We start from the raw sequence: 22,869 nt of genomic DNA, 5'->3' as shown, positions 1-22,869 counted from the left end.
ATCTTATAAGGATAATAAGTATAAATCTCACATGCAGATGAGCGCAATAGCAAAGAACTCTGCTGCTAAGAACGTTCTGCCGAAAAGTAGTGCAAGCAGAATCTTACGCAGTAATACATCATCATAGATGATGCAATACATACAGTAAAAACCTGCGCGGCTGGTTGGTGTGCGCCTATGCATGATCCGCCTGCTCCATAAGAGATGCCAGGTCATCGGTTCCAGCCCAGTCCGTCCGTCTTCCATCACGTGGGTGCAGCAGTGATCATATTTTTCTGACGTTGAAGGTCATAGAACAAATGAACTACACTACTAACCTAATGCTACTTTTTTATTTTTTATTTTTTATTTGTCTTGGTTCTATTATAAAGCAACAGAACCTTTGCAAAAGTGAAGTATCAAGTGGTCATTACAATATAATTCATACAAAATATCAGATCAAAATTCAGTAAAACTTCATCATAAAACATTTCCTATATGAAGGAAAACAGTATAAAATCAAAGTTCAATGAACATTTTTACAATAGAAACAAGCATATTCAAGTTAAAAGGAAAAAAGAGACAAAATGGGAGAAAAAAATATATAACATCAATAACATATCTCTTTTCATTAATTGGTGAAGTTCCCCATGCAATTCGTTAAATCACGGTTAGCATGCTTGTCCAATTCCTTTTCTATAAGTTTACAGAATTTGGTTAAGGCAAAAATGAGAGGTTTGTGATTGCCTTGCATCATTCGAGCCCAAAGGAACGGTAAACAATCAGTGAAATTAATGTTCACGAATTCCATGAGTAAGAGAGTTCTTGGGGAATTAAAATATGGACAATATGAAATCAAATGTTTCAATGTTTCTATAGGTTCGGTACACAGGGGAAATCTGCAATGCCTGTTTTCAATGCCCGTCTTCTGGACAGCCCAATTCGCAGTCCTTTCTTTAGTATACAATAAATCGAATTTAAACCGTATAAAGACCTTGCGGGTGTAATTACAAGGAAATAAGGTAATGTGCTCATATCGCGGTATTCGTTTCTTTGTAAATAAGTAATACTCCTTGTAAAGTTTGTAAGATCCTATGTGATCAATAGTTAGACGCCAATCAAGTTCAAATAACTTGCGTTTGGCATAAGCGGATCTAATATAAACGTCATCCACTGTGATGGCAGCATCATGAAAAATAGCTTGTATTTTTGTCAAATAATGATCCATGAGGATCGTTGGTCTAGAGTGGATTGATTGTTTAAGGTCCTCATATAAAGAGTTACATTTCGGGTACATTATTTTTGCAAAGCTGGTTAGAAGACGCCATTTCCATCGAGTGGATAACGCTATTAGGCCTAGCCCGTGCCTTAAAACCGCATTGGGTAATGACATGGGAAGAGACATTGCACGTTTCAGTGATGTCCCTTGAATTTGATCTAAAATTGCACCAATGTTGACAAGACATATATCTACTGCATAGAGAATAACAGTTTCAATTTTCAACGTGAAGAATTCGATAAAAGGGATTAGTAAGAATTTACAGTATTTTGCATGTATAATTTTTAGCTGTGATGTCAGGGGTCGGATCTTGTCGTTTAGTATTTCAGTCCACATTTTGATGGAATTTTTTTCAGATAGATAATACCCTAAGTAAATCGTATCTGTATGAACAGGAATAATAGTTTGCATAATAGTCCATTGAAATTTCCCTGTTTTTTTTATGAACGCCAAATTTCATCACTGCTGTCTTAGCGGGATTGGGGGTTAAATTATGTGCTAATGCAAACTCCTCAAATAATTGTAATTTCAGTTGGAGGCCTGCAGGAGTGGGATCAAATAGAATAATGTTGTCTGCAAATGCGAGCCATTTTAATTGAAGAAGGCCGATTTTTGCAGAGAACACATTTTTCTTATCCCAACATTTGTCGAGGTCTGCTAGATACAGGTTGAAAAAAGTAGCAGCTAGATTACATCCTTGTTTGGGCCTATTTCAGTGTTAATAGGTTTTGTGGTGCGTCCTTCAGAAGTAAGTTTGATTTTATAGGAGGTGTTCGTGTGTAGGGCAATGAACCAATATATCAGCACCGGAGGTATTCCCACTTCAATTAGTTTAGCCCATAATAGGTCGCGTATAACCGTGTCGAAAGCTGAGGTCATGTCGATCAGCCCTTTTCTAAACCCAGTTTGATATTTGGAGTATAACTGATTAATTTTGATATGCTTTTCAAGATCGTAAAGAAGAAGAACAGCAAGGAGTTTGGCTTCCGTATCAATTAAAGCGATAGGCCAGTAATTCCGTGGCAAGGAGGGGTCTCCTTTTTTGAATATCGGAATGATATTAGCCGAGAGCCAAGAAGTGGGAATAATTCCGGAATCGATAATGGCCTGAAATTTGGTTTTAAGAAGGATAGCTCATAGATTCGGATCTGCTTTGTACAAGCAGGGAGGAAAACCGTCAGGACCAGCTGATTTAGAATAGTTCAATCTTGACATGGGCCACTTAATGTCATCGATGGTCCAATTTAATCGAGGAAGATCGTGATATGGTAAAGAAATGGTACGGATATTCAAGAAATGATTAGGGGTGCAAAATTTGGTTGTAATGTACGTGTGCCAAGTAGATTCAGATATGGCATTCAGAATAGAGAGTGATAATTGATTATCATTGTTTTTGATGGTTCGCCAGATAGTACGTGTATCATGGGCTGTTATGGCTCTTATGAGGTTACAATTAATTTCATTATGTCTAAATATCCTTATGTGTTTGATGTTTTGTTTATGTAATGCCATGATACGATTTTGTTGAACTTGATGCATCTCATGAGATAGATCGTTATTTTTCTTCAAGTCTCTAAGAGCCTTGTTTTTATTCCGTTTCTGAATTTTACAGAGGGGATCAAATGTGTGAGGATGTTTGGTAGCAGTGATTTTATTTTTACTAAAATGTAGTAAAGTAGCGTGAATGATTGCAGCGTAGATTGCCTCCATCACACTGTGCGGGGTTTCCTCTGGGATGTGACTATTGGCAATAGTCAACATTACGTGTTGGACAAATTTAATGCATAATGCTTTACTCCATCTCAGGGAACTCTGTGGACGATCCATTTCAGGCAACATAGTTGAAGAATCAACTGTCAGAATAGGGAAGTTGATTTTGGACTGGCCCAGTATTTGTGCATGGTCACCGAATGGCATCAAAGTAATTTTTAACGGCACTAATGTTAAAAGCAGATTATGGGTGACAAATATAAAGTCAATCGTTGAGACTTTAGTATCTCTAGACCATTTGGACCAGTTGGCTTTTTCATCAGGTATGATGATATCCAAGTCCCAATCTTTTAGAAAATTCCTCCATCGTGAGCCTCTGTGCTTTGATAGAATATTACTTTTAGGGCTTCTAAACTCACTAGTGGTCCTGCAGTCGCAGTTGAAATCGCCTCCTAGTATTATCTCGATATCTTGATATTCCTGTGTGACGAATTCCAGGCAATTCTCAACCGAGGTAATCATTACATCGATAGGTGAATGCACCGGATTCCAATAAATTGAGATTATAATTATATTACGATACTTGTGGATATTAGTCGTCAACAGAATCGCAAGAAGATTAACGGCCTTCCAAATGATCTTAGAACTGAACATTAAGGCATTGTCAACTGCTATCAAGATGCCTCCGGCGGGACGACCGACAGTCGATCGTGTAGCCGGTAAGCAGTGAGTTGTATAATCCGGTAGCGAGAGGACAGTCGTTTTCATAGTTTCTTGTATAATTAATATTGATGGACGGGTATCACAATCTAACATTGAATGCCACTTCATAAGGTTGTTATAACCACATGAGTTCCAGGATAAGAAGGTTAGGGTTGATTTTATAGAAGGCTATGGTGTAGAATTAGGTTCCTTAGCTTTGAAGAGAGAATTAGGCATGGGGGCTAGCCACGGGAGATCATGAGAGATACCCGCTTTGTTCAATAATTCATTGATAGCTGCATTTGGATCCACATTAGTTTTAAGTATGGAAGCGGATCGTGAATCAGAAATAGAAGGTTGAGGACAGCTATGCTCAATGAATTTAATAGCTTCTGGTTCATTTTCAATTGAGCTTAGAACCAAGCCTTCTTCTTTTATACCTTCCCTATTAAACCATAGATATTTCATAACGGCTTCCGAAGACATGTAGCAGACAGCGCGATAGTTATTTTCTGTGGACAATGATACCCGGAGGATATCTTCTGTTTTAAACATCAGTAATTGGGGGATCAGACCAAAGAGCGTTAAAAGAAAGGCTCGATTGATACGATTAATCCCAAGTAATTCGTGTTTACCTTCAAAGCCTATTAGGGGAGGTTTTTCCGTAATAATGTGTTGTACCTTGTCAGGGAAGCGGACATAAGATTTTATATGGGGATCAGAAATGTCCTCGAGAGGGGAACTTGATAATTCAGGCTGATCTGAGTTGAGCCTGTTGGTTCGTTATCTAGAGCAGGCTTGATAGATCTCTCATAGAGTTCCTTCCTCAGAATCTCAGAATGTCTAGAATATCATGGTGTGTGAGCATTGCAGAAGTTTGCACTTCTGGAAGAGATCTGTGTAGCGCGGGGCCGTGCACCAGAGCGCTATTATAATCAGGAAATGGTAATGCGCTAGGCAAAACCTGATTAGATGTGGGCAAAGGGAAAGATTCTGTGGATGAGCACGTAGTGAAGGATGTCACTTTGCTACCTCCATTAACTACTATTTCAGGACGTACAATAGCGGAGTAATCCGTTTGATCATTGCTGATAAAAGAAAGATTCGGTTGAATTGGGAGCTTAATAAAAGGACGTAAAAAGCATCATTCATGCTGCTGGGGTCCAAATTTTCTGACTGTGGAGGTGAGCACTGAACCACTGGCAGGAATGGTGCAAGTGAGTCGATGTCCCGTGCATTCTGTGTTGTTGCTGAGTCAGCTATGTTAGAGAGGTCTATAGTTCGAATAGAGCTCGGAGCAGAGTTATTAACATTTCTGCAGGCTTCACTATAGGATTTAGGCATTGTGGTGGAAGTGGAGTCTAATAATAGAATATCATCATGTCGAGTAGTACGAATTCTGCCAGATTTCGGAAAATAATTAGTCAGATTCCCATTAAGTGGCCGAAGCCGGTGCAGTTAGATCATCCGTACACATAGATGTCACATTGTCTTTTTTATTTCTTCGTTTGCTGGTTATTGGCGCATTACTAATCGCTTTTGCGTTTTTTTGGTGTTTCTTTGTTGACAGATGCAATTTCATTGACAGAATTCGATTTGGTAGGCGATTTTATAGTCACAATTAGGGCTTCTTGACTTTCTTTTGAAAGTTGATCAAGATTAATGTGATCTTCATCTGTTATTTTTGCAATAATGGAAGGTGGTGGTTGGTCAATTAGGCCAGTTCGAATACAAGAACTTTTGGTCAAAGCATCTTTTCTTCGTTTGTCATACCTTTTAATAGCTCTTTGATGGAGTTTTTTAGCTCTCCGAGACAGTGGCCGTTTCTGTTGGAGCCAATATTTGAGAATCTGGCTGCATTTGTTCCAGTGCTTTGACCAGGATAGTAGGACTATCAGGGCTATCATTGGGTTCCATAGGTTTAGAGGTGTGAAGCGCTATGATGATGTTCATTTTTTCAATAGCTGTTGTTAAGTCGATTGAAGCATTTTGACAAGGACATACATGGGGGGTTGCCAAAGCATTTGGGGGAATCACCAGGAGGGTGGGAGAGAGGGCAAGAGAACACTGTATATTTTAATTTTTCAGGGTTGGATTAGTAACCAATAAATGATTTGGGGATGAAGCAGGTTTAAGATTTTTCAAAGATTCTGCTGCTAAGATGAATCCTTCGATGCGGTCCATCTTTGATGACATAGATAAGAGAGATGATTTGATCTCCTTCAATTCGAGGTGGGTCAGATCGTGGCCTTTATCAAGAAGGTCTAGAATCTGGATAATAACCGGAAAGGTACCAGGAGAGTGCTGGAAAGGGCTCTCGTTGTGTGATGGTGAAAGGTTTGGAAGTTGATTATGTATTGTCACAGATTCAGGTGTTTTGGTGGTAGGAGATGGAGGTAACTCTTTATTTATATCGTCAACATTTTCAGTACTCATGTCCAAGAGATTTTTAGGATAGTTGGGCATGTGCGAATGAAAGGACATGCGTTTTTTCATTGAATTGAATACTATTGGGGTCAGAGTGCCGATGGAACGGCAAACAGCCTGGTCAAGGGCCTCCATTTTCTCCATCGTTAGATCAAAATGCTTTTTGTCAGTTTCACAAGGCAAGGGTGATTCAGAACAGCTTTTAAAATTGTCTATGGCCTTGCGCACCTCCGGGCTAATGGAGGGGAGAAAGGTGGGGGGCAGAGATGTTACATGTGACAAAGTATGGTTGAAAGATTGAGACTTAGCTCAGACATGTATTTGAGCAGCATGTAGGCCATTACAAGACATGGGCATCTCTTCTGGAACCAAGGTCATAGTAGAGACCTCAGGGACAGTCGGTTCAACATATGAAGTTTTCCCATGACATATAAGCGAGTCAATGGTACTAGAAGAAAGCGAAGAGGGAGTGGTCAAATTACCCTTTATGCTTCTTAGTCCATTCGCCATAATTGAAATGTGAGTGAAAAAAAAATAAAAATACGGGATGCTACGAGAGAAAGATTTGCGATACAAGCTATTTGAGGCAATTAAAGATGTTAATTTAAAGCACACTAAACAGAAACCAATGCATGTACTAGATAGAATGGCAGCACTTTGTCTGAAGTAGCATCAACAACAGAGAGCATAGAAAAAGAAAAAAGAAATTTAAGTGTGAACCACGTTGCAATAACCAGCAGTGGTGCGCACTCTTTAGCCCAGAGTTGTATTGGTTAGGGTAATTGGCAACCAGCTGCAGGCTGCCAGCTAACAGCAAACAGCGCTACTTAGAGCGCGCGCGCAAATGCGTGCCGGAAGTAGATTATAAACACTTCCTCTAGTAAGGGGCGGGATCAGCTGAAATAATAAGAATAAGGGACATATATAAGTAATATATACTTATATTAGGTTATATAATAACATAAATGAGGGCAGGTAAGTAAATACCAAGTGTCCAGGCAAGGTCAGGCAGTATTCCTGTTTTCTTGAGCACGTAGGGCAGCAGCTCCGGCCAGCAAACAGCGCTACTTAGAGCGTGTACTTAATGCGCGTGTGCAAATGCGCGCCGGAAGTAGATTATAAACACTTCCTGTAGTAAGGGGCGGGATCAGCAAGTGTCCAGGCAAGGTCAGGCAGTTTCCTGTTTTCTTGAGCACGTAGGGCAGCAACTCCGGCCAGCAAACAGCGCTACTTAGAGCGCATACTTAATGCGCACGTGCAAATGCGCGCCGGAAGTAGATTATAAACACTTCCTGTAGTAAAGGGCGGGATCAGCAAGTGTCCAGGCAACATCAGGCAGTATTCCTGTTTTCTTGAGCACGTAGGGCAGCAACTCCAGCCAGCAAACAGCGCTACTTGGAGCGCGTACTTAATGCGCGCGCGCAAATGCGCGCCGGAAGTAGATTATAAACACTTCCTGTAGTAAGGGGCGGGATCAGCAAGTGTCCAGGCAAGGTCAGGCAGTATTCCTGTTTTCTTGAGCACGTAGGGCAGCAACTCCGGCCAGCAAACAGCGCTACTTAGAGCGTGTACTTAATGCGCGCGCGCAAATGTGCACCGGAAGTAGATTATAAACACTTCCTGTAGTAAGGGGCGGGATCAGCAAGTGTCCAGGCAAGGTCAGGCAGTATTCCTGTTTTCTTGAGCACGTAGGGCAGCAATTCCGGCCAGCAAACAGCACTACTTAGAGCGCGTACCTAATGCTACTTTATCACAATACTGTGCACCAAGCAGGCCTTAAGACGGCACTAAGGAGGTTCTGGGGAACTCTAACCTTCTCACACACATTTCACTCACTCCCTTCAACGCCATCCAGCTCCAAGGTCTCCACCCTCATTGTGGTGAACTATAATTTATCCCTCCCAGCACCGCGCAATACAAATCATACAATTGTCGCTCAACGATGTGCCCTGTTCTTCCTCTTTGAACATTTCAGGATATGTTACTTTGGGGTTGGTGGTCAAAGGGCACCTGGTGCCATAGAATTTAGGGATCTTGAGGTTTCGTCAGTTATATGGGCTATAACTCGTGGTCGCCTTGGGATGGCCAGGTCATGATTTGGCCAGTGTGAGATAACATGCACACCAGGCACCGGTCTGTGATCACGGCCTTGTAGGGCACATTCCTCTTGAGTAAAAAAACACATCTCTGCAACACTCTTAGAACAATGAATAAGCATTGTGGCAGTTGGGAATGTGGGCTGCCCTCATGGGACCTTGGGCATGGCTTGAGTTTTCCCTTGTCTCACAATTTGGGCCTAGTGAATGCAATGCTGCATTCGCCACGCAAGCCTTACCTTCTACCTATGATTATTGATATCTATGCAAAATAGCAATATTGCTTGCGACCTGCGCTACACTATGTGGGTTAGTTATAATTCATTATATTGAAGTGGGGTCCTTTATATTGGGAGGTGGTCCTTTCATCGCCCCCCCTGTCCACTGGCCTATCATAGTGCTTTGAATGCATCTCGCCTCACTCTAAACTGCTTAGGCGGGTGTGACGGGCCTGCCCCCTTCCCAACATTGTCCTTGCTCTCTTGAAACTGCCACAAACCACAACTAGACCCACAGGACTGGTATGAACAGTTTAGTGCCCAACCCGGAGTCACAGCAAGCCAGACATTCATTTGTTGAAACCCTTGCTTAATCATGTCCAATGCCTCTTGCCACTGAGTTGTATAGACGTAGTCAGGACCAAATTTCAGGGAATTCCCCAGCAGGGCATTAATTGAAGCAAAGTCCTGGGGTATCTTGCACAGTAGCTTGCCATCTACAGAAATTACCTCAAAGACCACAGCTGTGTGAGTGTTGGGATTGATGTCATCCATCTTCTGGACATCAGGTCTTATGCCACTGCTTGAAAAAATGCATCTATAGAATTTGACAGTTGCTTTGTTGAACTCCTCAAGAAGAATGCACACCCTCCATGTCTACCGAGATACATCAAACAATATCATGTCCCTGATGTAGTTCAAGCATCTAGAATTGTATCTGATCACTTTGCTTATTTCTTCTTGAAAAATCTCCTTGGTACAAGAAATGTCAAACCTTAAGCGTTTGTATCTGAACAGTCTTTTCTGAGTTGCATACATGCTAATATTCAGAAAGCAGGGTCTGGTTACAAATGAGGATATCCTTTGATCAGGTCAAGCTTGGAAAAAATCACGGCCCCATTAAGCTGATGCATCCTGTCATTTATGCGAGGTCCCATGTGTCGCCCCCACCAACAGTGTATGGCTTGATTGGGAAGGCGCATATCCACATATATTCCCTTTTTGGAGTCGGGACAATCAGAGCCACCCAGGGTGTGGGAATTCTGACAGGCGCGATGATGTCTTGGTCGATCAACTACCACAGTTCTGCTTCAATCTGCAGAACAGGCTGACTCAGCACTTCATTCCTCTGAGATCGCAGAACTGGGTGCCATTAAGTAAGATAACAGTGACAGCGAGCTGTACAGCTCTAAGAAACAGGGTATTCCATCGTGAAATACTACATCCAAACCTGCTTGTTACTATCCCTATATGTAGCAAATGAGTACAGGCTCCACTAAGCAATATCGTGGCCACAGGGACAATGCCAAGGCCTTTCAACCTTTTCAGTTGAAATGGACTTTGAGCCTCAGGGGAACCCCGAGCTGCTGCCGCCATGCTGGCAATTTGATCCCAAAGCAAAACACTCACATTAAATGTACATTTTGCAGCGAGCATGTTACAGGCTACCTTTGCTGGCACCCACAGACCGGCACTTGTCTTAGGCCTTTCAGTATCTAGCAGCATGTGTTTTCCCTTGTTGCTTTTTTACTCTGGTTCGGACTACATGAATAGCACCTTGCTGACAGTCTTTTTACGCCAGTTTGTGCTACATTAGCATCTTGCTGACAAAGAGAGCTGAATAGCTTTTCAGTGGACCTTTAATGTTGCAGCACCCCGCTGGCTGCCTTTCTTCGTTCTGTGAAGAGCCCAATACACCTGTCTGATAGTAATCTACAGCTACTCACCACATCCCTCCATTCCTTTATCTTTCCATTATATTATATGCACCCTACAGCTGCCGCAAACTGTTTCCGAGCTGTATGCAAGGGAGATCCCAAACATCATTTTGAAGTTTGCTCCCGAGTGCCCCGACGCAATTTCAGCTGGCTCTGCCTGGACACTATCAAGGTACTGAGTCTCTGTGAAATTGTGGTACAGTGTGTGTCTAACTGGTATAAGGAAATAGGGCTGTTGTCAGTGCTTTAAGTGGGTTAAGAAATCGAGGGGGGGGGCTCTAATGTGTTGTGATGCAATATTTGGGGGTGGGGGTCTAAAAAAAAGGTTCTCGCGCAGCCTCAGAGCCTAAGTAGCTAATAAAGCTTTGAAATAGGCGTGGCCTGCGTAATTAAAGGAGTGACTTAATGGAGCCAATCGAGTTTACATATGTGCAATGAAAGGGCAAACACTCTGGCTTAAAAGATGTATTTAAATATGGTTAATGTTTGTAAAACTTTTGACCAAAAAACACATTTTTAAATATGAAACAGAACATCAAATGAAAAGGGGTCATTATACCATGCAAACCCACCTTTTTTCTGAAAGAAATCCATTATTCGTGCATACTAATTAAAGGGATTCTAATGATGATACGTTAATACAATGTGCGGCAAAAAGCAAACAATGTATTCTCTCATAACTTCCCTTTCCTCGTTGAAAAGTACCTAAATTCACATTTCTTTAACTGATGTTGTGGTTCTAAACATTACTGAAGGTGACATCTACTGGCAAAGAGCAGTATTGTCACTTATATTTTTAAAGAAATGTGTTGAGGGAGGTCCGTTGGGAGAGTCCTGACTCAAGGGCAATATTTTGAGACAGCCAGGGTTGAGCCCTGGTCCACTTAAAGCCCTGGCCGTTGTTATACCAGTGGGGAATGTACATGGCGTGTTTAGCATTTTCCATGCTGACAGCAATGACAGCCGATGTCACGGCGGTGCAGCGAGTCCCCGCCACCCCACTCGCTTTAGCCTTCGGCTATGCTGAAATGAGGTGCAGGTTTTGGTGACAGGCTCTCTCCCATGGCTACCACACACAGGAGAAAGTCGCGTTATCGAAGCTTGTGTGCGCCGCAGCCCTCCCACAGAAAGCCTGTGGGGACAAAGGTCCCAGCTGCCGCTCTCAGAGGCAAACCTCTTCAGACACTCGGTGAATAATTCAGCGGCGCCCTACGTATTGTTTTTTTTTCCCTCCATACAACCTGTTATGCGGAAAGGGGAAGAGAGAAAGTAGACCAAAGGGAAAGGGAGGAGGGGCCCCGCAGACGCCAGCTCTGCAAGTGCCCAACGCAGGCAGGTTGTGACCAGCGTAATAGCCAGCCAGGAATTCAACTGCGCCTTTCACTTCTGTGCTGACAGGAAGAACGCCGCGTCCGCGACTGACCTGCAGAGCCAAGAGGGGGGCCTGGCGCCAAAGGTAAGAGTTCGAGCCCATTCGGGGATACTTTGCTAAAATGAACAGCACACGCACACGTTGAAGATAGGTGATTTACATAGGAAGCAGGCGAGTGCACCTGGACAGCCGCCTTCCGCTGAGACCTTGGTCTGTAGGGAGGGCACGCCTATGTGTATTATTCGGGTGGCTTTGCGTCCCCCCTGAATGCATAGGAGGGGCTCGGATTCCGTCCCTGGTACACGCCCTGTTTGTAATATGGATTGGAACTGCATTCTTGCCCACCCTCTTTTTTAGTAGACTTCCCCCAGGGGTGTTGCTAGGTTTGGAAAAGACCCAGGGCTACGGTGATGTCGGAACTGTCAGGACTGGGGGCTACCTAGTCTTTTGGCTGTAGCTCCTGAGATTCTATCCGGGGCTACAACCAAAAGACCAGGGGCTATAGCCCCCTTAGCCACCCCCTAGCAACGCCTCCCCTCTTCATTGATCCAAACGGTTACATGTCCCAACGTTTCTTTTCCAATGTATCACATTTAAACTGCCCCTTGCTTCTTCCCCCCTGTCACGTCTCCCTTTCCCCCATTCGAGTCAAATTATGCCCCCCCCCCCCACACTGTTTTCCTCACCTTCTTTTTTAAGCGCTTTGAAGCAGTGTTGGGGCGGTGTAGGCGACTTACAAGGAAATAGCTCAATCAGCATTGCGTGCCAATGTTTACGTGTACATTACTGGACTTTTCTGTAAAGGCGCAGTATAACTATGAGCACGTATCGTGACTGTAAGCGTGTACTTTGGTTATAATTCCCATGTTTTGTGTTTCTCGTTTTTTTGATGTTCAGGGTGACACTGCGTGGCTGTTAGAGTGGATTTTGAAAGAGTTTCACGGAAACTAAAGCAAGTTCCTCTTTCAGTGTTCCCCATGCAGACTGCGGAGGAGGCCGGGTGCAGCGACCGCAGCAGGGCATGAGAAGCCGCGCCCGGGGGTCACTGCGGATCCCGGCTGCCCTTGAACTCGAGTCCCGCGGGGAGCCATGGCTGCAGAGAAGGAGGCCCGGCAGGAAGAAGCTACCACGGAGGCGTATGGCTCAGCAGCGGGGGCGCAGGGACCCGCAGCGGCCCGCTGGGAGAGAAGGGAGCTGCCCAGAGGGGCGCCAGCGGGGGGCCTGCAGGCCCAGTGGTCGCCACAGCAGTCCCCGGAGACTGGGCGTCTGCGCAGGCCTCAGCAGCGGAGCCGCACGGAAAGGCACTCGACACGGTGGCACCGGGAAAGCCTGCCAGCCGCCTGGGCTCTGGCAGCAGGGGAGCAGGGCCCCCCTCAGGTGGCCGCCGGAAGGATACCCTCCCCAGGGGGCAGCATAAGCAGCAGGCGCAAGCGGCTGCTGAAGGAGGCTTCTCTGGCGGGCGCGGGGGCGCTGCCACTGCGGGCCATGTGGAGTACCGCTACTGAAAAAGAGAGCAGTGATGCCCCCTTAGAGGCACGGAGAAAGGAATTGGCGGCCTCTGTGGCGAGCTTTGGTGCAGTGTGTGTGGACGCAGGCAGTCGCACCGCTGTGCAGCCGCACAACGAGGGCGCTTCAGTCTGCCCCGAGGGGGCTGCATCCCAGGGAGAGCCCTGCTCCCAGGCCCCTTGGGACTCCGAAGACTTTATCAGCGACGCCCCCTTGGCCTTGGACCCCTTGGAGCACGAATGGATGCTTACAGTGGCAGAGGGGCAGTATGACAGCATCATAGGACCCCTGACCTTTGACCCCAGTCTGCTCTCCTGGAGGGACTTTGTGACTGGCTACTCGGCCATCCACTGGCTGGCTAAGCATGGCAAACACGAGGACTTTATCCAGTTGATGCAGTTTGCTGAAGCTCATGGCCTGCCAGTGGACATCAACGCGCGAGCCAGTGGCGGCCTTACCCCCTTGCACATCGCGGCCATGCAAGGCCACGAGATGCTCATCAAGGTGCTGGTGGGGGCCTTTGGCGCGGACGTGCACCTCAGGGACCACAGCGGACGCAAGGCCTGGCAGTATCTGCAAGAGAGCGCCTCTGCCCAAATTAAGGAACTATCTGGAGCCCAGGAGGAAAAGGTGACCAACCTGGCCATCTTCAACAAGAACAACAACAGCCGCTCCTCCAAGTGGGCCTCCAGGAGTGCACAGGGAGGGGATGAGGTGGATGGAGGCCAGCAAAGGAAAAGTGGCTTGCCGGCCACCATCTCGCCGTTCATTAACCTCTTCAGACGTGTTAAGCTCTACCTTTCTTCAGAATGGTGAACTGTGTCGAAGGCTAGCTATTTGTTTCTGCTGAAATCTCTGTTTCTGTTTCTGGACCCCCTGTGTCCTCATCTTGCTTGATCTCTCTTCTGCCTTTGACACTGTCAACCATGCCATCCTGCTAAATTGTCTCCGTGATAACCTGGGTATCACCGGTCAGGCCCTGGCATGGCTGACTTCCTTCCTCTCTGACCGACACTCCCAGGTCCAACTTGGGTCCTTCCTCTCTATCTTTTTCTATACCTGTGGTGTCCCCCATGGGTCTAAACTCTCTCCCTGGCTATTCAACCAATAACTGGCCCTCCTGGCCCACCGCATTGCCGCTCTCTGTCCCAACTTTCAGTGCTATGCGGATGACAGCTCATTTTCAGGTTACCTTCGGCCACTTCTTCTCCGTCCCTCATCTCCGACTGTCTGCTATCCAGGAGTGGTGTGCCGCCAATGATCTCTGCCTTAATGCCAGTAAGACTGAGATTCTCCTCATCGGCACACCCACTCCCTTCTTTCCTGTAGCTCTCTGGCCAGCTTCTCTTGGCCCTCTTCCTGCTCCCTCAGAGTCAGTTGCTTCTCCAAGCAACGAGTTGGTGGTAGATCTATGTCTTTGGCTGGGGCCGCCCTCTGGAACAGCCTCCCTGAAACTTGAGGAGAACCATCTTCGGTTCCGGAAGCACCTCTTTGGTTCTGCTCTCTCTCCCCCTCTCCCCTGCTGAATTCCTGGCTGATACTGAGACTGCACTGGTTACCTGGCCAACCATCTGTTCTCGGGCCCAAGCCCTGCCAGTTGCACGCCTGCACTGCCTCCCTGGCAACCCCTGCACCTGGGGACTGTTTTCTGTATCCCCACAGTCCCCCCACCAGCACTTATGTCTGCACTCACCCTGCACTTGCCACCAGCTGGCTGTTTTTTATTTATCTTGTTTATTTTATTATCCCATGTACTGCACTCCCCTCCCCCCGCCCGCACTTTTTCCTTTCCCCCTCCCCAGTGGAGTAACATTGCTGAAAATGTTGGGGGTGGGGACATAACATCTGAAGAAAAGGTGCCCCAGCCAAATGAATGGGGACAGAATTGTGTGCCATGAAAGTTGGGGGGGACAAACACCCTGGTCCCCCCCAAAATTACACCCATGCCCTTCCCTTGCCCTTGCGTGATCTGAATGACACCTGGCATAGTAGGATCGTTGTCTGTCTTCCCTCTGTTCCCCCCTCTTGCCTCGTCGCGTCTTGAAACACTTGTGTATAGGCGCGTTATAAATGCCATATCATATCAAATGTAAAATGTAATTGTCCAGAACATTTTGGGAGCATCTGGGTTCATGACTAGGCCCTGTGGTGATATGCATAGACAGAGACAATGGGGTTGCTGCCAGCCTGGAACACGTTCCCCTCAAAATCCCATTCCATGTTCCTTCCTCGCGGGATTTGCTATATCAGCTGCGTGAATGATGCCCACATAGGCTAGTCGTTTGAGCTCCCAGACTTTTCCAGGTGAAAAACGCACCGAAAGTATAATGCACTCCATAACACGCGATGAATGTGAAACCTGTTTATGGAGCAGAAAAGAACCGAAGACGCCTGTGATTTGCAGTAGCATTTTTTGGGTGCATGTGTTCACTTTTTTTTTTTTCAAGACATTTAATTCACCACTATAAAATGTAGGCACGCCCCACAGACGAAGTTTCAGTTCTTTTATTTGACAGAGTTTGTGGTGTTTACAATATTGTGAGCCGGGTCTTCTGTTCCTTTATGGTATGATGATTGTAAAAACCCCTAAACCTTAATATATTAACTGCCGAAAATAAAAGACAGAATCAAATTCGACTAGACGCAGCCAGCTGCTGCTGCTTTTGGAACTTTCCCATGCTTTGTAAAGAATAGCTAAAACCATGTATTTAGCACGTATGACTATGCAGGATTACCTGTCACGAATCAGACTCAGAAATAAGTTCCCTTTAAACATATAGGGCGACAGCGCATGTCCTGCAAATGTCACAGAAAGAATAAGAGTGCTATCACGCGCATGTCCGCGGACTGCTATGTGGGGTTTTGACTGTTTTATGAAGCGATATAACGCGAACACAAACGTTCAGAAAGGCCTGGATTTCCGTGCATGTTTGCACCCTGTCAGTAAGACACATGTTATTACCGCCTGCAAGATGGCGCTAACACGAAAGCGAGCTTCTCCACTCACATAAACATTCACTGCAGGAGATGTATGTAGATTTGCAGCATAGAACTTTTGGGTCAGGGGGGACACACTGCACGCTTTGGCCCCTACCCCCCAGACAGCAAATCCAGGCAGATCGCACGGATTGAGTGCTTTATTATGGCACAAGCCCCTTGACAAATGCTTTGTAAATCAGGCCCACTGTATCTGCTATTCATTTGCAATCAGTACGTTCTGCACCCCCTAGACCCGCCTCCAAATGATCCCCATAGACATTCCTGAGGCCTGCTCCTCAATGAAGGGCACAGTGTTTCCTCCTCTGCTGTGGAGTTGGATCAAGTTAAGCTTGCTCTTGTTATTTGCAACGAATTATTAAATCAATTCCTGAGGCCCAGTGTCCACAAATCACCTTAGATTTTTTATTTCATAAAACATTTTTTGTTAAATGTTTTATTGCTTACAGTGCAAACCGCTTTACAACAGGAGGCGCATTCTGAATCCCAGACTTGATATGATATGTCATTTATAACACACAATACCCAGAGGTTTCTAAGTGCGGACCTGGGGATCGAACCTGTGGTGCTCCCTTGCAAGGCCAGCACGTTGCCCCTAAGCTATCCTCCCGAGACTGTCCAGTACAGCAGAGATCTGCCATGTCAACAGTCCTTTCTGCATTGCTGGAAGAATCCTCATCCACCGTTTCGATGGATTGCATCTGTCTTGTGCGCAATTCCCCAAAGTACAAGTCCGGTGGACTCAGAGGATGCATGCCTTGTTGCATGGGGTTCTTCCACACAGGCGTTATGCAGGGGCGCAACGAAAGCTACGTCTTGGGGTGAGTGGGTAGTGGGGGTTCTGAGCCTTCAAATGTTAGGAGAGGCACTAACTTCAGAGATGGTGGGGGAGGGGCAAACTCACCTGCGTGGGGGCATCTAACTTCTCTATGCATTCTAATGAGACTATTGTAGTGCAACTTTAATGTTACAAGCGGTGAACTCTCTGTTAGGTCGGAAAGCACGCACTTAAGGACTGCTGTGAGCATGAACCGTCTCCTGTCCCCTCTCTCCTCTTCCAGTCATTCCCCTGGCATGCAAGTACTAACCCCACATCACAATTTCAATTGCACAAAAATGTATGCATATGAATGCAGTTGCTAACAGTGAAATGCTTCACGCTAGTAATTATTACAGGGCCTTAGTTAACAGCGAAGCCCAGGCGCCATTCCACATCTGTGTCCTGTTCTGTCCACCCACGGCTATGTAAGTCAGCCAAGTCAGGTCAACATAGCCCAAAATTTCGGGGGTGGGGGGGTGCTGAAACCCAGTCAGCTCAATGGTGTTGCGCCAGTGCCGTTATGTACCTAGGCACATGCAGAAGCACTGTGTGCTGTGAGGCATGGGATAGGCACTCACAGGATAATAACTGGGTAGTGTTTTTGCCAGGAAAATTTCAAACGACTGACAGGTGCCACATGAGCCAGTCTGTGCCCACTGGGTGGTCATGCACAAATCAAAGGGAGCTTGGGTTGTCTATTATGAATTATTTGGATTTTTATGCCTTCCATTAAAGCCATAAGCCGGAGCAACTGTGTTCACTGTTATAAAGCCAAAACGACTGAACATTGTTGAGGCACCACGGTAGCATGTTCCTAAAGCTACTGGAGTTTACTGCGAAAACATAGGTGTGTCCAGTTCCTGCTTAAAACTAAGCTCCTTCAGGACAGCGAATCTCTCCACTTCTTCAACATCAGTTCACCTCAATAAAAAGGCTGCTGCGACTGGCCCTGCGACTGGCCCTGCGACTGGCTCTGCGACTGGCTCTGTGACTGCAGTGAGCTACACTTCATTCAGAAGAAAACGAGGACAGCAGTAGCGAAAACCCAACCACACACAAGACTGTAGCCTCCCACTGATATCAAAAACTCAAACTTGACTCTCTTTCTGTATTTCACTCGGTTGGCCTTGGAGACACACAGCCCTGTGTTCTACATTAGTCAATAGTGTTCATGTACCGTCTCTCTGCCTTCTGTTTAGTACCATGCAGGTTCTCTCTTGGACATCTTGCAGCCCAGTGGTTGAAGTGGGCTGGATCTATGGGGTCCGACATTTCTCTACTTTTCCAAATGTGAAGCTGTTAGTCACTCTGTATGTGGATTCACACCTATACCTTGCAGGTAATAATATAGAGGTGCCCTAGCAGGCTGAGCTATTTTCCTGCCACAGCTTTGCTTTAGCTCATTTCAATGGGACATAAAGTTAATTCCTAAGACGTCACACACAACACTGCTGCCAGAATGGTCAACTGTTCCCATCGCTAGAAGACTAAGGGCCCGATTCATGGAATTATTCGCGTGGAAAATAGGGAACTTGCACACCATTCTGCACGCAAATTCCTGTTCGTTGATTCGTGGAATCGAATGTGCAATACTTTTCCTCAACTTGTGTGGAGTTTGCGCAGGCTCGGCACGTGTCTGCGAGCTGTCGAGGGCCTTGCGCGAAAATCCATGCAGAGCGTGGGTGTGGATTGCGCAGAGGGCTGGGAAGGGGGTGGAAAACCAAAAATGGCCTTCCGAGAGACGGCCTGCAGGCAGTCCCTTGCATGCCCACAATTGTGTGGCATGAGACGTATTCATGGATTCGATCGCCGGGAAAAGGCCACGCAAGTCCTTCATACTATCTGCCACCCGAAGGCAGGCATAAGTACACTTGTGCATAGGATTCACAGCGCAGAGGTGGGGCTGCATGTCGGATATAGGGGTGCGTGTACTCAACCAGGGTTTGGATCTAACTTAGGGGTGCGCATACGTAATTTAGCAGGTTGCAGGAACGGTTTACGAGGGTTCGCACGCAGATTTCCAGAGTAATTACAGGGTTACGATTTTTCATATGCATGTTGTCGAGGTTCCGGATACAGTTACGGAGGACCCCGCGCAGGGCCCCCGGGATGCAGACCAGCTTGCGGGAGACCCCACTCGGGGTCCGACTGGGCCATAAAATTGTCTCGGGTACCAATGAAAAAGTGGCCCACAGATGCAAATGGCTATTCATTCCTTTTGTGACACTGTTTGAATAGTACCCAAGGGGGAGTTTTTTGATCAAATGTGATGCAAATTGTGCATTTTAAAGAATATTTATTCAGCAACACTGGTCAAAACTACTAGCCGCGTAGTGAAGTAACTCATCAAACTGGCCCACATTGGGCAAAAAAGTGTCCCACCTATACCAAAAAACGGGCCCACACCAGCATTTTGTGTTTTTGGTTCGGCCCTGGGCCTATTGCGCTATAGGCCAGTCCGACCCTGACCCCACACACTGTTTGAAGGGTGCGTGCATTTGCGTCCGGGTGAGTGCACAAAGGTAGCTGTTCTGGCTGTTTATGCTTTAAGTGTGGGCGGCATTCCGGCTGTGACTTGCGATTACAGTTACTTTACGCTGTAAATTCCATGAATACGCATGGCTCACATTTTTCATTCTGCATGCTGGCACGTGCAGTGTCCTTCTCGGCGCGCGGCCCGTGCAGGATTTCTACGCACATTTCCATGAATCGAGCCCTAAATTCCCAGTTCAGGAGCGCTCTGCTCCAATTTGCCTTTCGCAGTTAGGCATGATTAATGTTAGATTGCTGCAGGAACAGCTGTGTATGGTAATGGGGAAGGCTGTGGTCTTCGGTATATCCATTAACATGTGTGAATGGTGGGTGGTTAGAAAGACAAAGGGGGTATAACGCTGCATGCTGTGTGCAGGCCCAGCTCCAGGAATTTTTATCTGGGTGAGCCAGGTTTGTGATCAGGGGGGCCAAACTTTTCTCCGATTCGTGATCCGGCAAAACATTTCTTCCTAGATCTGAAAAATACATTTGCCCCTAATTTGCCCTTAACTTCTTTATTCTGTCAGGCTACTTTATACGGTGCAGAAGCCTGGATTCAAACCCAGGTTGTTAAGACCAGAGTTGACATATTTACCCATAAGACTACTTGAATATCTGATAAAGATGCTTGTTGGGATTGCACTCCCTGGCAGATTTAAGCCAAATGGATTCTTGGGCAAGGCTGACAGATGATCCGGGTAGGTGGGGTATTGGTGTGGAGCTTATGGTGGGAGTAGTTAATCGCTGTCATGAGTGCAACAAATGTTACATGTTTTTTAAGTGGTCTTTTTCTACTATTGGAGCTGTATCTTTAGGGGTATGACTCTAGCTGGAAACAGCCTGTTCACCTCACCTCTCACCAGGTTTTGCTGACATGAGGTGATTTGCCCAGGTTCACTCAATTTGTTCCAATGGTAAACCTGCTCTTGCGTTCCACCTGCTCATCCCTTCCAAAATCACCCCTTCCACAGTCTTCTGCTCTCTTCTTCCATTTGCTCCTTTATTTCCTTTCATAAGCTCCCTCATTACTTTGACCTTCCATTGGCTACTCACTTCATATTCCATATGCTCTCCCATCGCCATATGGAAAACCTTTGCCAAAAATGAAAAATGAAAGCTGTATCCTGCCCTTAACTAGAGTCTGAGAGATTCATCCCAATTGTTCATACCCTAAGAAATATGTCTTGTACCTTTTTTCAACAAACTGCAATAATTGAGATAAAAAAAAACAGTACAGAGCCAAAGAGAAGCAGAAAAAATAGTGTGTCAGTATCACCCCCTGTCACCTTCCATCAGCTCCCCCTGACTACCATTCCCATTTACAATCACACCCACCAACCCCACCCTTCCCCCACCATGTCTTCTTGGCCTGCCTTTGGAGAATTGAGGGGCTGAGCAACGAGGACGCCAGTCATTATTCCATCTAAAATAGTGTGCGCTCAATAATACCTCCCTGAATACTGTGGCTACTTCCAGGAGGCCACGTAGGAGGTGCTTGTTGTCCAGCCATTTTGTTGTGAAAGACAGACCCCTCCTCCTCAATAAATATTGAAGCAAGGAATAGGATATATAGTTTCTTACAAATGACATTTTGAAGCATTTGTATTTTGAAGCACAAAATTGTATTTTTGTTGCAATTTTTCAGCAACATTTTATTGAGTTGAGGGTGTTTGAGTGTGCTTGCATGCAGGTGAGAGTGGGATCAGGAGGTACACAGTGGAGGTTGAAGGGATGTCGGCCTCCAGGCATCACTCCCGGTTGGATGTGGCCGGGAGGGGAGGAGGGGTCGCCGCTCCCCTGCCACCCTCTATAAATCATTGGCTGGTACATACTTTTTCCATACTGTTCATAATATGCAATTGTTCATGAGGACTTCTTATTTGATGTGTTTACTTTTCTGTTTTGAATGTCACAATTTTGATCAATAAATGTGGCCATATATTTTCCAAAGAAAGATGTGTGTATGTCTCCTTGGCTGGCCCTGACCCCTGCACTGTCCATCTATTAAACCATACTGCAAACTGGATCACTTGTGGCGGCTCCTAATTTTGGCAGGAAACACACAGTGAGACAAAATGATTTTCCCAGGATTACACACTTTGGTTAAGTGTTAAAGCCAGAATGTCAGCATTGCCTGAAATTTAGGTACTTGACCACACATCTTACCAGCTAAAGTGTGTACAAATATGTATTGAAGTTTGATTTTAAATACACACAAGTCACTTTTGTACAGACATTGAAATGGTACTTATACCCTGCTTACCAGAGCCGTTAATATGTATATAAAAGAAACTTTAAGAGATATGGATGATTTATAGGAAAATATTTTGTATTGTTATGAATTGCACACTATTATACCAATGATTGTAAGCCATGAAAATAAAAATGTTTATTTTGTACGTTTCTGTATTCGATTTTTCTATTTACTTTTCTTTTTCCATTTTTTTAGTTTCTTTTTCTTACTTTGCTCACTTTTTGGTAAAGATTTGTAATAAGCCTTAAACAATAACAAATAATAATACTCACTTTTATACAGATTACTTTAAGAAATGCACAAGTTACATGATAAACCATCCTGGCAATGTGTTCTTCATTGTAAAATCATGTTGATTAAAAAGAGTATTGGGGCAATTTTGTTTTAAATCCTAAATTGCATAGATGGGACTGATAGTGTTTGCACTTCTTTGCCAAGGGGCCCCTACAGGCAATTTGAATTGTTTCCACAAAGTACTGGAAAAGTAAATAGCAAAACATAGGCAAAATCGCATTTTCACTTCACTTTTGCACTATGTGTCTGGAAAAGTATACATCTCTCCCACAATTAACGATTTGAAATCTGCTTGCTACCAATAAAGTTACAATCATAGGTGTTCATTTTCCAAGTCCTGTGGAGTGGAAAAAGTGGCGGTAAAATGATTTTTGATTGTAGCTTTATTTTCCCCATTCTGAATGGAAGCCTACAAGCTCCAGAATGCTAATAAATCAGAATGCTCCCAAAATCCCATACAGACACAAAGTGAAATGAAATGCACAACAAAGTCATTGTTTCACACTGCTTGTTCTGTACACCCGTCATTTCTAATCATTCAACAGCTTATTAAAAGTGTATATGATTTAAAGAAAAAAGTACCTTTTGCTATCACTAATCACTTCTTATTTTAAATAATCTGCATCTGAGACATGTTAAAAAGATAAGGGAGGACCTGTGGAGCCCTGACTGACTTTGAGGGGAGAAAGGCAGAGCAAGGATGCCCCATGGACATTTTTCCATTGTCCGACTGTTAAATCCACCTCTGATTGCACACTCTGCAGGAAATATTTCAATACCCTTTTCTACGTTTATCAGATGTGCACCGTTTATACGTTGCCAGGAACATATTAAGAAATGATCTTTGCTTGTGTTATTTTCAAGGTTTCATGATCAATCTTCTGAGAGCCAAATGTTTATTGAGGGAAGTGGGAACAATCCTCCAGTCCCGCACCCCTCCCCTCTGTCACTGGTGGGATCCCACA

At 45.3% G+C, this 22,869-nt stretch overlaps 1 protein-coding gene across 2 annotated transcripts; it reads left to right on the top strand.

The window, feature by feature from the left end:
* Positions 1-11,346: 11,346 nt before the first annotated feature.
* SOWAHD (sosondowah ankyrin repeat domain family member D) lies at positions 11,347-21,755 on the top strand. Of its 2 annotated transcripts, none has more exons than XM_069612700.1 (2): positions 11,347-11,585; positions 12,471-21,755. In XM_069612700.1, exon 2 carries the CDS (start codon positions 12,591-12,593, stop codon positions 13,821-13,823), a length of 1,233 nt encoding a protein of 410 aa, XP_069468801.1. In that variant the 5' UTR covers positions 11,347-11,585; positions 12,471-12,590; the 3' UTR covers positions 13,824-21,755. The 2 variants fall into 2 exon arrangements, with proteins under 2 accessions (XP_069468801.1, XP_069468800.1); XM_069612699.1 differs by having other exon boundaries at positions 12,399-21,755.
* Positions 21,756-22,869: the final 1,114 nt, after the last annotated feature.

Source organism: Ambystoma mexicanum, chromosome 5p (genome assembly GCF_040938575.1).
Source record: "Ambystoma mexicanum isolate Mex_15411 chromosome 5p, UKY_AmexF1_1, whole genome shotgun sequence".
NCBI lineage: Eukaryota > Metazoa > Chordata > Amphibia > Caudata > Ambystomatidae > Ambystoma > Ambystoma mexicanum.
Note: the sequence above shows the minus strand (reverse complement) of the source record. Positions and strands in the feature narration are given on the sequence as shown.

Coding starts and splice junctions, on each gene's coding strand:
- SOWAHD (XM_069612700.1), top strand. CDS start 12,591: ATGGCTGCAGAGAAGGAGGCCCGGCAGGAAGAAGCTACCACGGAGGCG.